This window comes from Mycteria americana, chromosome 2 (genome assembly GCF_035582795.1).
Source record: "Mycteria americana isolate JAX WOST 10 ecotype Jacksonville Zoo and Gardens chromosome 2, USCA_MyAme_1.0, whole genome shotgun sequence".
NCBI lineage: Eukaryota > Metazoa > Chordata > Aves > Ciconiiformes > Ciconiidae > Mycteria > Mycteria americana.
Genome location: NC_134366.1, coordinates 170,537,434 through 170,550,882, shown reverse-complemented (window position 1 = coordinate 170,550,882; position 13,449 = coordinate 170,537,434). Strand labels below are relative to the sequence as shown.

The following is a 13,449-nucleotide window of genomic DNA, read 5'->3' as shown; positions in this document are numbered from 1 at the left end:
GGAAGTAGGATCAGCCCTTCTACTGTGTCTGGGGAACTGTCCACTGGAAGCTGCAGCAACAATTTTCCTGGAAGAACCCCCTTGTGTGATTGTTTTTCCTTGTAACTCATGTACCTGTGCCTCTAGGGTCAAGGTAGGTTTTCCATCCCACTCCCTCATGTCCTCTCTGTGGTCATGCAGGTAAAACCATAGGGTGCCCTGTGGTGTGTACCCTCTATATCCTCTCTCTTGCGCAGAGGAACCCTGACTCCTAATAGCTGAGATACTGGTCCGTATAGGTGGAGAGTAGGACCTATCCTCTTCGAGTTGCTGGACCTTCCGGGACAGTTTCTCCACAGCTGAGACAAGGGAGGAAGAGAAACTTTCTTCATAGTGCTGGAGTTGGCCAGCTGCTTCATCCACCGTTTGTCCCTCTGTCTTTCCAGGTCATTACTGCCAATGGGTTGGCATATGACGATGGTGCAGTCCGTACAAACTTCCACCACATGGGTCGTGTGCACCTGACTTCATCTGGATCTTTGGATAACTGAGGGAATAGGGGTTGTTTAGTCTGGAGAAAAGGAGGCTGAGGGGAGACCTTATCCCTCTCTACAACTACCTGAAAGGAGGTTGTAGTGAAGTGGGTGTTGGTCTCTTCTCCCAGGTAACAAGTGATAGGATGAGAGGAAATGGCCTCAAGTTGCACCAGGGGAGGTTTAGACTGGATATTGGGAAATTTTTCTTCACTGAAAGGGTTATCAAGCATTGGAACAGGCTGCCCAGGGAAGTGGTTGAGTCGCCATCCCTGGAGGTATTTAAAGGACGTTTGGATGAGGTGCTTAGGGACATGGCATAGTGGTGGTCTTGGTAGTGTTAGGTTTATGGTTGGACTCGATAATCTTAAAGGTCTTTTCCAAACTGTGTGATTCTGTGATAACTGGGTGTTGTCCAGGTCATCATAAATCACCTCCAGCACGGCTAATTCCCTCAGATACTGGATACCTCTCTCCTCTCTCCATTTGCTTGAGCAATATATAACATCTTCCTTGAAGGGATACGTTTCCTTCATAGCTGACAGGAATCGCCTCCAGAGGCTGAGGGCTTGTGCCCCTTTTCCAGTCGCTTTGTCAATGCCCCATTCCCTAGAAAGGGATCCCAGCTGCTTGGCTTCCCTACTGTCTAATTCCAGGCTACTGGTCCCGTTATCCCAGCATCAGAGCAGCCAGGTGACAATGTGCTCACCTGGACAACGGCTGAAATCTTTTCATATATCTTGGAGCTCACTCAGGGATAGCGACCAGGTGGTTTCCATCTCGTCCACGTGTTCTTCCTCTTCCTCCTCCTCTCCTTGTGATGGCCCTGCTTTTTCATCATCCCTTTCTAAACGAGCTGACTTTCGCATCCAGTATTTCTTCTTGTGTATAGGGGTGACTGATACCGGCACGGGTTGGTTCCCTGGTTCAGCTGCAGTGCCTGTCACTGGGGTGGGAGTAGCCGCAGTGCCTGTCATTTTGTCATCAGATCCAGAGACCTTCTCTTCCCCTTGAGGGTACTGAATAGTGTTGAACAGGGCTCGGTAGGCATGTGCCAGGCCCCAGCATGTTGCAGTGATTTGTGTCTCCCTAGAATTGCCAGGGTGACAGCATACTTTTTCCAAATATTCTGCTAGTTTTTCAGGATTCTGCACTTGTTCAGGGGTGACGTTCCAGAACACTGGAGGTGCCCACCGTCCTAGGCGTTTGCCCATGCTATCGCACACACCCTGCCACTCATCACTATCCAGCCTTGGGGCAGATCTCTGGATGATATTCTTAAATTTCTTATTAGACAAAACCGAAACAATATTCCTAAGAAATACCAATAGAAGTATCTTAACTACCCAAAGATGTTCAAGATACTGAAAAGTTATTGTAATGAAGGAGGAAACATCATAGAAGAAGGCAGCGAAGGTGCCATTCTGTATTTCCTCCATAAAAAACCTCTCAGAGGAACAATTATAGTTGCTAATTGTCTCCATGAGGTGGTACCTGAAGTATAGTAATGGCTTTGATACAAAGCCCAAATACCAGATTAAGCACAAGACCAGTGTGTTAATAACAAATCTCCCAGGCAAAACATCACTAATCACTGCAGAGCAGAGCAAACTGCAAAAACCAACCCTGATCTTTAACATGTACAGCAAAGAAATGAGCATGGTGCAGATCAGATAAACCAATATCGAGAACAGATGAATCAATATTGTGACAGGCAACTGTTAACAGATATAAATTCCTTAATATACTCTGGTTAGTCTGTTATTATCTCAAACCCTTGGGGCCCCGCATTGGCCGCCAAAAAGCACTGTCATGGTTTATTCCCAGTCGGCAACCAAGCACCACCCAGCCGCTCGCTCACGCTGCCCCCCCAGTGGAATGGGGGAGAGAATTAGAAGAGCAAAAGTAAGAAAACGCGTGGGTTGAGATAAGAACAGTTTAAGAATTGTAATAAAAGAAAGTAAAATACTACTACTACTGCTACTAAATTGTAATGAAAAGGAAAACAATGAGAGAGAGAGAGAGAGAGGAACAAACCCCAAGAAAAAAACAAGTGATGCAACTGCTCACCACTCACCAACAAATGCCCAGCCAGTCCCCGAGCAGCGATCGCTGCCCCCCGGCCAACTCTCCCCATTTTCTATACTGAGCCTGACGCCATATGGTATGGAATAGCCCTTTGGCCAGTTGGGGTCAGCTGTCCTGGCTGTGTCCCCTCCCAGCTTCTTGTGCACCCGGCAGAGCACGGGAAGCTGAAAAGTCCTTGACTTGGTAATAAGCACTGCTCAGCAACAACTAAACCATCAGTGTGTTATCAACATTATTCCCATCCTAAATCCAGAACACAGCACTGTACCAGCTACTAGGAAGAAAATTAACTCTATCCCAGCCGAAACCAGGACACTTTATGAAGTTAGTTTGAGGCCAGGAGGAGAGATCATTACTTATGGGTTGCTTGAGGTATATTTACAGTTGGATTTTATTGTAGGGAATGAAACATAGATTGCACTTTTAAAGCAGTGAAATAATTAGAAGTAAACACAAGGTATATGCTAGTTTGGATTACTTTAATTTCTTATTTTCATCAAGTGATACATATGTATTCAACTCACAAGAGATTTGATTCTTGAGGTCTGTCTTTGCCTGTAAGTTATTATATAGTGGGGTATCACTACTCTACCATTTTTATATCAGTTGCAGAACTTGTATTTAGGGTAGAATTATGTGGACCTCAAACATGACGTTATGAAAACAGTATTACTGAGATTGCACAGTGGACGAATCAGGTGAGATTTCTTTTTTTAAAGTAGGCTTATCTTTATGCATTTTTTTTTCCTCGTGAAAGTGAGAACAAGAGTATCATCCTCACTTCTAGCTTTTCCTGAAATTTGAAGTCATTGACTACACGGGGACTATTCGTATACATAAGCATTTTGCATAAGTAGTAGTAGTATGGTCTGGCTCTGTGTCCTTACTGTCTACTTTATATAAGAAAGGAGGACGAACCCGAAGCATAAGATTGAATAAAGTCTCTGACTGCCTCCTTTCAGCTTCATTATGGAAACACCTTGCAAACTCATCTGTGGATGATAGTAGTTAAATAGGTAGTTAGCCATGAGGAAGAGTTTTTGTGTTCCTGTTATATTGTTTCTTCCTAAAGATAATTGAATAAGGACTATCTCTAGATTTTATTCTTCCAACCTAAGCAGCAGTATTTTATTTACGTAATGAAAGATGAAATCTAGTTATGTTAACCAGATTGCTGCTTTTCTTTTAATACCATGGCTGCTTTTAAGCCTGTTTTATTTGGAGAGTGTGACATATTTAATTTCACTTTATAGATTCATCCTCTTATGAGAGATGAGGGCATCAAAAGAGCCGAGATGCATCGCTGGGGGATAGGGTATGCCCGGGGCCTGCCCGCTCTCCTGCCAGGAACAAGGGCACAGAGCAGGAGGCAGGAGTTTAGAGCACTACCGGCAATAGTCCCTTACTGAATTTTTCACCTATTAATTTTATCTGCTACTTGCCACTTCCATGAGACTCCCGGTGTTGCGTAATTTTAACTGGCAGTGCTTTAGTAAGGAGGGATGTGCAAGGCGCTGGCTCAGGAGTAGTCATGATGCCATTTACAGCAAGTTTTTTTTCTTGAGATGAAGTCCTTTCTGTTGTGCATTTTGTTGTCAGGACAGAGTACTGTTTCCAGTAAAGTTGAAACTCATTTTATGAGAAGGGGTGAAATTAACTATCTGGTGTCTTTAATAATTCTGTACTGTTACTTTAATAGGACTTTAGATAACTGTCATTGAAATGTCTGCTGCACGACCAGAAGGTTTGTCATTTTTTTCCCTCTAAGTCATCCTGACAGGTGACGTGAGATGATACCGTGCAGACATATCATCAGCATTGCCAATGAGCTGACCTTTTCCTCTTCATTCACTTAATTTGTATTTGAATAATTTGCATCCCTGTAACGATGCTTGGTTGTCTGAGTAGCTGTCACAACGGCTTGGGCACGTTTCATGGCAAAACCCAGTAGTTTCAGAACACGATTGTTTCATTATTCATGAAAACTGTTGTTGCTTTATCCCTCCTCCTGCACAAGCAATGTTAGCCAGAGAGAAACAAAACCTGTTTTGCATTTGCAGGATTGGCTATTTAATATTTTTACATAATGCAGTGTTTTTATACAAATATCTCATGATTTATTGAAAACTCTTCTTGTAGGAAATGTGGATAGCTACCCATAAGGCAAAGAGGGTTAAAATGAAATTCTAGTCCCTTTTCCTGGAGCAAGTATGTGTTTAAACTTTTGAGTTTGAAGATCTTTTATGTTTTCCCTGATATGTCATTACTGTGAAGGGCAAGGCACTGTGTATACAGTTACCCTTGCACAACGGGAGCCGTTGTTATCCTAGCCGTTTGTAATAAAGGGAATGCCTATTTCAATCTCAATTGTCTTTTTTTACTTCTTTCTGTATAGATTCTATAGATTCTTGTATATCACAACAAAGAAAATTTTGGCTTTTGGCTTTTTGGCAACAAACAAAATTTTTCTCTCCGTAGTTCTCTTTTACTCAGACCTCTTCACTTTCCAGCTGGCAAGTATGTTGTTGGGTGTGGTTTTGTATCTTCTCACGTGACGTGAGGTATCACTGTGCTAAATACAGTATGCACAGTATAAATAAAAGCATGGTTAAAAAATTTGAAAAATTAGTAGAGGTTTTGAGTACTAGGAGCCCTATTTACTAAAGTTTTCCATAGCTTAGAGCATAATAAAAGTTATTTCAGGCAGAGCTGTACAATGAACTGTTGTTAAGAGTAATCTAGGCTCTATTCCTGAAGCCGATGTGAATTTATTGTAGGCTATTGGGGAAAAAGTGCTTACATGCATATTTAATTTCCAGAAAAAAAATTACCATATTGCCAGTAATGATCCATTAACAGAAGAATGCAATCTGAATGCCCTCAATTAAATATTAAATATTGTTCGGCAGGAATGTTTTTCTAATGTATCATTCACTTAGAAAAGTGTGGCACAATAATTAGATGAGAGCTGTTTTCCAGGTCCATTGGGAGGTGGATTCTAAGTATGTTTGACTGTTCAGAACTAAGATAATTTTTTGTCAAAATATGACTGTAGATAACTAACTATGAGTATTTATGCGAGATTTTAAGCAGTACTGTGTATATAATAGAAATCCAAGTACTGGGTTTGCATCTGTTCATGTATCACAGAGCGATGAAATAATCTCGGAAACAAAGGCAAAAATGATTTCTTAATGTTCCAGTTGCGTCTCTGTCTTCCGCATGCATTGCCCATGCAAAATCCAGGAAACTCAACCAGCATTTGCAGAATCGAATCATACTTCAACGCCAGGAAGAACTGATATTGTTAGTCATAGTTTCAGGCCTGATTTTTTTTTTAAATCCACTCTACAGATTGTATCTAGGTGTTTTTCATTACATTCTTTATTTCTGGCTTGATTGCGGCAGTTACTGTGATACACTTTTGTAGCTCGTATTAGCTTTTTTATATGCCCGGCACTTGATGGTCTTTGCATGCAAATGAAGAACTCTTAATGATCACTTGCTGTAGAAAAAATAGCCAAAACAAAAACACCCCTTAGAGAGGACTAGATTAATTCCTCTGCCTTTTCTGATTTTTAAATGTGAAGATCAGCAAAGATGCAGTCTGCAGAAGAGGTAGCTTATAGAAACGGTAATTGTGCCACCTTTGTCTCAGTGCTGTATTTGTACTTTTTAATGATGAAGGTAGTCCTGGAGTATTAACAGCTTCTCCTGAGATGTCAGGTTTTGCTCAGGGTAAAGCATGAGGGGCCTGTTTGAATTCACCTTTCCACAGTCAACTTCATAAGCTCTAGATTATTCCTTGTTCTTGTAATTGTCGTGTATTTTCTCCCAGTTTCTTTTAGGGTCAAGATTCTCTTCAATTAATGCTAATTATAGAAAATCCCTTCTAGTCTGGGGGGATTTCAAAGCCCTTTCTTATTGGCTTTTATTATTCATTTTTTCCTCTTGGGAACATTTATAGAATATGTTTCCCTCTTTATATGTAGAAATAGAGAAAGGAATAATAGTAATCCTGTGTTTCTGTGAAATACCCTTCCCATACCCCTTCTTAGATTGTAGCTGCATTTCATCATGAATGGTTTACAAAGCTGTTGCTTGGTCTTCTGTTTTCCTTAAGTGCAAAGTCATCTCAAGAGCAATATATTTTAATTCTTCCCTAATTATTTTTCTATTTCAGACGATTCAGGAAATTAAAGCTGTTTTGGCAGCACAGTATATTAGATCTGCTATAACCACATTTCATGTGATGTGAGCTGGTCTAAATTCCCTTTTATATTAGATTAGTGATTCTAGTTTAACATATAAGTATTTAGTATGCATTATAGCTTAATATATTTAATTTAATTTGCTTTTATGCCTTACTGTACATTTAATAAAGCAATTATTTAACCATTTACTACCAATGAATTATGCTATGATAATGACATTAATATTGCCTGTAATTTATGAAGATACATGAAGCAAGATGGAAGTATCTTCTTAAAGAAAAAGACAAGGGCCACATTTAGGCCCTAGTACTGTGATTATTTTGTCCTTCCTTCCTGAGTTTTGTAGGGAAATTTTAAACGGAAAATTTAGGAAGTTGGCTTGTAAAACCAATGAGGTGCACGTGGCTTTCTAAGTATGTTACTGTTCACTTCAGGAGACACTTTTGTATATAATATTTTGCTTCAGGTGCATATAGGTTGGCATTAATCAGCTACTTAAAATAGTATGTTCATCAGCATTTGGCCCAGTCTTGTTGCTTTTTTTCAGCAAGTCTTAAGCACACCAGGAGCTTTTACAAACCAGGAGTGAAGGCAGATGAACCTCTGCAGAGCCACAATAAGGTCAGCTGGTTGCAACTGCAAAACAGGTGTCTTGTGTACCACTCACAAAGGCATTAGGGTGTTGACTGATGGTTTGTAAAAAATCTTAACATCTTCTTCTGTTCTTCTTCTGGCTTGGACATCTGTTTTCAGTAGCATGAATCATATGGCTTATCTATCATTAGTATACAGACTAGATGCCACTGAGACAAATATACTAATATTGTAGTGCTTGGTTTCACAGTGGTCTGCATTTTCTGCAGAAGTAATATCTGTAAAATTGTTACAGTAAAAATCCAGAGTTTTTTCTCTTTCTTTTCCCTTTGCTACAGTATGGCTATCCAAGTTGACAAGTTCAATTTTGAGAGCTTCCCAGAATCCCCTACCGACGGAACACAGTTTGCCAATGCAAAGCAGCTGGAAGAAGAAAGGCAACAAGCAAAAGGTCTGGAGATTAACAGCAAGCTGGATATTTGCTGGAAAATTATATCCTTTCATAAATACGTGCTTTAAAAATATATAAATAGATGCCCTATGACACATTTTAGTTTATAATTCAACTCACTTCATAGCAATGTTACTGAAAAGAAAAGTAATTAGAACTATGAAGCTTATCATAATTATAGACTGTTTAAGGTTAATTGTGCTGTATATTATTTAGATGATGCTTGGGTCTTACTATAATGGCTTTTTCTGAGTCATTGAGCCTGCCACAAACGCTGTGTGTTTCTCCCAACTTTTAGGGAACTGAGAAAGTATAGTTAGGATTGATGAGTAGTAGTTTTAGAGGGTCAAATTTTTCTGTTCTCCCCCACGCCGAGTAACTGAATCATGAAGAAATACATGAAGCTGGATTTAGAGAGTTTTCATATATTTAATTAAATTTGAGCAAATCAGAACATATTAGAGTAATTTATTTCCAAGTCTTCTTTACAGATTTAGTAATATATCTAATCTTGGGTAGCCTTTTTCAGGCTTAGAAAGGACTTGTGTGGTAACTTAGTCATTCTGAACATAAAATCCCCATAATCATTCTAGATGCAGTAAAATATTGCCTTATGATTATTAATAAGAAATTACATTCAGTTTAGAGTTAAAATAAACCAGTGGTGTTGCTGTAAATTTCATGATTTCCATAAAAAATCATATGCTTGGCTTGTCAAAAATACACTTTTTCATGATTTTCATGAGGGAAATGTTCTGTGCAGGCAACAGCCCCCCAAGCCATGTGTTGATACTCAGCATTTTCCAGAAGATTGATATTTTTCACTCAGATCATCCTCAAATTTGTGTGATAGTGGGTGGCAGGAAATGAGAAAAGAGTGGCAATCAAATCGTGGTTTATCTTTTTGTGCTTTTAATTGTCCTTTTATCTAGTGATCTGAAATGATTTTTCATTACTAATTATTGAATTAGCTGCACGGGATTTGTCAAAGGCAAGACTTGAGACATAAATGAGATTTCTAGTGCCTGGTTCCGCCCAGGCTCCCTAAGCAACATTTCAGAAAGAGTTCAGTTTATGCGAAAATGTCAATATTTAACCAGAACTCACTTAGAAAATTTCTGTGTTATGGAAAGATTTAAATATTCTTTGATAACATAGTTGAATTCTTACAGTGGAATTGAATGCATAGTTGTAATAATTTCGTCAGGGTATAAAAATACGTCCTCATTCATTTCTGTTGCTGAGCAACACTGTTTACATCCATTCTGTGTTCTGTATTTAAACCCAATTTTGATACCAAAACTATCATGGCTGACATGTAAGTCAGTACCGTCGAAAATCAATAGAACAATGCATGAATTCTGTGTGTTAAATTCAGTGCAAGCATTAGTTTCTGTGTTTTTAAGATTTGGTATGAATGTTCTCTCTGTTCCTAGAACAAAAACTATTCCAATGAAAGGCAACAAATCGCACGTGTGCTTAAAAATTCTTGAAGAAACGTGTACGTTGTTTTCCAGATTTCATGTCCCAAGTAGAGTCAGTCTTTCTCATCCTTTTATTTCTCACAGCAACGTTTAGATGTGAACCAGTAAAAAAAATTTTCTCCTCTCACTTCTGCTAAGTTTGAGAAACTTCGTTTCTGAGACATCTGTCCTCCCAGCAAAGTAATTTGACATTGGCCAGCAGAGTTTATTTCAGATATACTGATGGGCAGGCACACGGCGAAATGGATGGATAGCTTAACTGCGTAAGCCTTGTTTTCCTTCAGAAGCCAGCCTAAATGCAGCCAAGAGATAAAAAGTATTTGCAAAAATAGGAAGGGATATAGTTGCTTATATTTCTTACTAGAGAAGGCATTTTTACAAAAGTCTTTTGAATGGTAAGACCAAGTGATCTCTGCTGTCTACCGTCTTTGAACTACTTGAGCTCTCCAGCTACCCTTTCTCTGCTAAGTATATGCATGAGAAGAGGAATGTGTGTTTTAGAGAACACAGTTCAGACAATTTTGTTATAAGTAATCTCATTGTTTACAAGGGAAGGGCTATATTATTTAGCTTGCAATTCTTTACATTCTTACTGTATTGGTTGATGCCATATGAAACCATCACATAAACAAAGGCTTCAAATTTTAAGCGTGTGGATTACATTGACTGCAGTGAAAAGTTAGTTATATAAAACTCCTCTGAGGGCCAAAAATAGTTCACAAAGGATGAGGATTTCAGGTTGTATCTCTATGTCTTGAGGAGCACCGGAAGTATTTTCCAGTATGCAAAGTCCATTTTCCATGGCTTTATCCATTGAAATATTCAGGGTATCAACTGATGAGATTTTCAGTGCTTCATTTGTGGAAGTGTTGTTAAACTTGATCGATTTCCATATACTTTTGGAGGCTGAAGGCAGGAGGAAAAGCCAACACGGCATATTATTCAATTCAACCTTTGTAAGGTTTTGATAGAATGAAAATTATTAGGGAAATAGACCTTCTTATGAGCAAGCTTACTGCCATGCCATTTCAATTAAGAAAAATTCTGGAGTAATGGAATTTAGTGTATCTTTGAAATTATAGGTGTGTTGAGATCGTTTAAATTAAGAACATGCTGTCTTGTTTTTTAGCATCTGTTAGATGGCATCTGGTATCAGCTTAACAACTGGGTTTGTTTTAACACAGGATTTGAACAGACGGAGCACATGTAGTGTTAAGGTGGCTAATATTTTCAAATTATGCTTCTCTTCATATTTTCTAAATATTTTAAAATAAAATTTATATTTTCTTCCAGGACCTTCTATGCATTCTGACTCATGGATCAAGGCATCTGTACTAAGTGTCCTTTGAACTCTAGAGTGCTGTGTCTGTTGCAGAGTGCTCTAAGGTTTTAATCTTTTTACTGATACTTTGTACCTGACTTCTTCAAAATCTTGAGCTAAGAAACATCATGTAACCCATGTGGAAGATGAAGGGCAGGTTAAACTTCTCTTTGTGGTCTTTACACGCTCTGTGTTAGACCCACCATAGATTATTACTCTTCAGAGTATTCCATTGATTTGTGCCATCTATATTTTCACTTCAGAAATTCAAATATGTTCAGAATTATTTTGGAGAATTTGGTCATGTGCAGGTGATCCTCATTTTTAGAAGAATAAACAAAGGTTTATCAATGTCCAGATGACGGAAGGGGGTTTTCATGGGAAGCACAGAAAGGTTTGGCTAGGGGTAGCATCAAGAAGTTATTTATGCTTCAGTTTTATATCTATTCCAATTTGTCATAACTCTTGGTGCTGCTTAATGAACAGTCTTTCTCTGTCCTCTAGCTCTGAGTGCCTCCTGTCACCCTCCTGATGAAGTGAGGTAAGAACATCTTTGCTAGCAGACTTGCTAGTCTAGTGAGTCTAGCTTTAAACTTGGTACCTTACAGGATGGACCCCAAAGCCTGTAGAGCAGTGCAAGAAGGGGGAAGCATGAGCAGGAGAAAGTGATGGGTTATGATCTCCAAATCTGCCCTGGAGTGTGATCGAGAGCCCATGTCAGATGCTTACACCTAAACTTGCAAAAGGTGTCATCGGGATTTCAGAGCCATGGTAGTTTGCGTGGACAGGGTGCACTGACAGGTGGGTATGGGTTATTTAGGAAGGATGGTCAGAGATGATGGCACAGGGAATTGTTAGGAAATGAGTGATGGGCCAACTGAAAGCTTTTGGATCAAGAACAGAGGAGTCCAACAGGGTGATGCAGTGTGCATTTGTTACAGACCACCCAATCAAGAAGCAATGCTGGATGGATTATTCCTTTAACAACTGGAAGAAGTCTTCCAATTGCAGGTTAGGAGATTTCTGGAGTACTTTAAAGACACTTTTTGTGTACAGGTGCTGGATGGCTTGATTTGCCATGTGCTGTGTGGGATCCGCTACTTGAAAATAATGAAGATCCAGTTAGGAGAGGTGAAGTTTGATGGCAGCCTTGACTACAGTCGCCCTGAGATGGTGGAGTTTAATATTTTGAGGAAAGTGAGGAAGGCAAGTAGCAAGATAATGACTCTGGACTTTAGGAGAGGAGACTTTGGGGAACCGTTAGGCAGGATTGCACAGGAGGCTGCCCTCAGGAGCACAGGGGTCCAGGAGAGCTGCTGGACCTCCAGGGGCAACCTTCTCAAAGCCCAGGAGTTGCAGCAGTCAATAACGTCCATCTGACTCTTCAAGCAAGGCATATCACAAGGTGACTGTAGCAAGTTGCAGCCAGGTAAATTCTGGTTAGGTACTAGGAAAAATCCTTTTCACAGTGAGGGTGCTCAAATAGTTGAACAGGTTGTCCGAAAGTGCCGTAAAACTGATGTCTTTGAAGATACTGAAAAATTCTGGTCAAGGCCTTGAACAGCCTGATGCAATTCCAGTATTTTCCATGCTTTGAGCACAGGGTTGGACAGTGACTCCAGCATTGCCTTTCAATATAAGTTATTCTGTGATTTGTGCAGCCACGCAGTGGGCTGGGTCAGAGAATGGCTGTTGAAAACTAAACTCCTTTTCCTCCCCCTGTCTTCTGCTCCCCTCAGGTTTGGTTGCAGCCAGAGAAGTTTTCTAATGTGAAAGAATTGCTGTTTCAGTGAAATGAGACTATAGCATTTTGGAGTCATTTTCTTGAAAATATTCTAAATCTGGCCCTAACAGCCTTTAAAAAATGAGACTTCCAGTGCCACCTTAAATAGCATGTTCCATTTTTAACTTTTCTAATAGTTAGACATTTTTTTCTTACTTCAGCATTAATTTCAGTGATTTATATGAAGCCTGTCCTATTTGCAATGTTTTCTTACGTTTTTGAAATTGCGTTTTGTGCCCCTTCCTCAGTTTTTTCTTTTCTATATTTAAACCTAATTGCCACCATTTTTTCAAAGCACATTTTCTTTCAGTCGTATTGCTGATGTTGTTCTGCAGTATAGCTATATTTTTCTCGATATGTGGGATCCAAAGCTGGAAGCAATACTTCAGGTGAGGTTTCTCATAGAATAAAAGATATACCTTCCATGTTTCAGATATGATGCTAGCTCTGAGAACTATTCTTGACTTCTTTTGCAAGTGTCCCATGTCTGATGGATTTTTTTGCATGTCTTTCAGCATAACTGACTGAATAATTATTCCCAACTTCCATTTATAGATTTGTTCATTCCTTCCAGGGGGATACTTGGAACTTTTCTTCATTGAATTTCATCTAAGTGTTCTTCATAAGTTCCACTAATTTATTGGGTTTGTGAACGCTGACATCTTTTCCAAATACATAAATTTTATGAATGTTTTTGTATTTCATCATCTAAGTAGCCGATCAGAATTTTGAAATTATTATGTATCAGACAGAACCTTGAGTCATCTCATTTGATATGCTGTCTAGGCTTGATAGCAAACCACTGATAACTGTTATTGAAATTTACTTTTCTGTTTGTCTATTCAGCTTTTGATGACTTCGTCTTGATCATAATTATGAATCTTCGGTTATGAGAATATTGCATGTTGTGGAACTTTTGTTCATCAGTTAAGGTTTCCTTAGAAATACTTTAGTTGGATGGAGCTTTACATTTCTGTGCAGCTTCTTAGCATCAACAATTGT

At 39.2% G+C, this 13,449-nt stretch overlaps 1 protein-coding gene across 4 annotated transcripts in view; it reads left to right on the top strand.

The window, feature by feature from the left end:
• The window catches only part of TRAPPC9 (trafficking protein particle complex subunit 9), a 547,093-nt gene that overhangs the window by 263,053 nt on the left and 270,591 nt on the right, over positions 1-13,449 (top strand). For all 4 annotated transcript variants that reach the window (XM_075495328.1, XM_075495326.1, XM_075495327.1 and 1 more), the window contains one exon: positions 7,747-7,900. In XM_075495328.1, the coding sequence (XP_075351443.1) occupies positions 7,747-7,900 (154 nt within the window). The remainder of the gene's footprint in view (positions 1-7,746; positions 7,901-13,449) is intronic.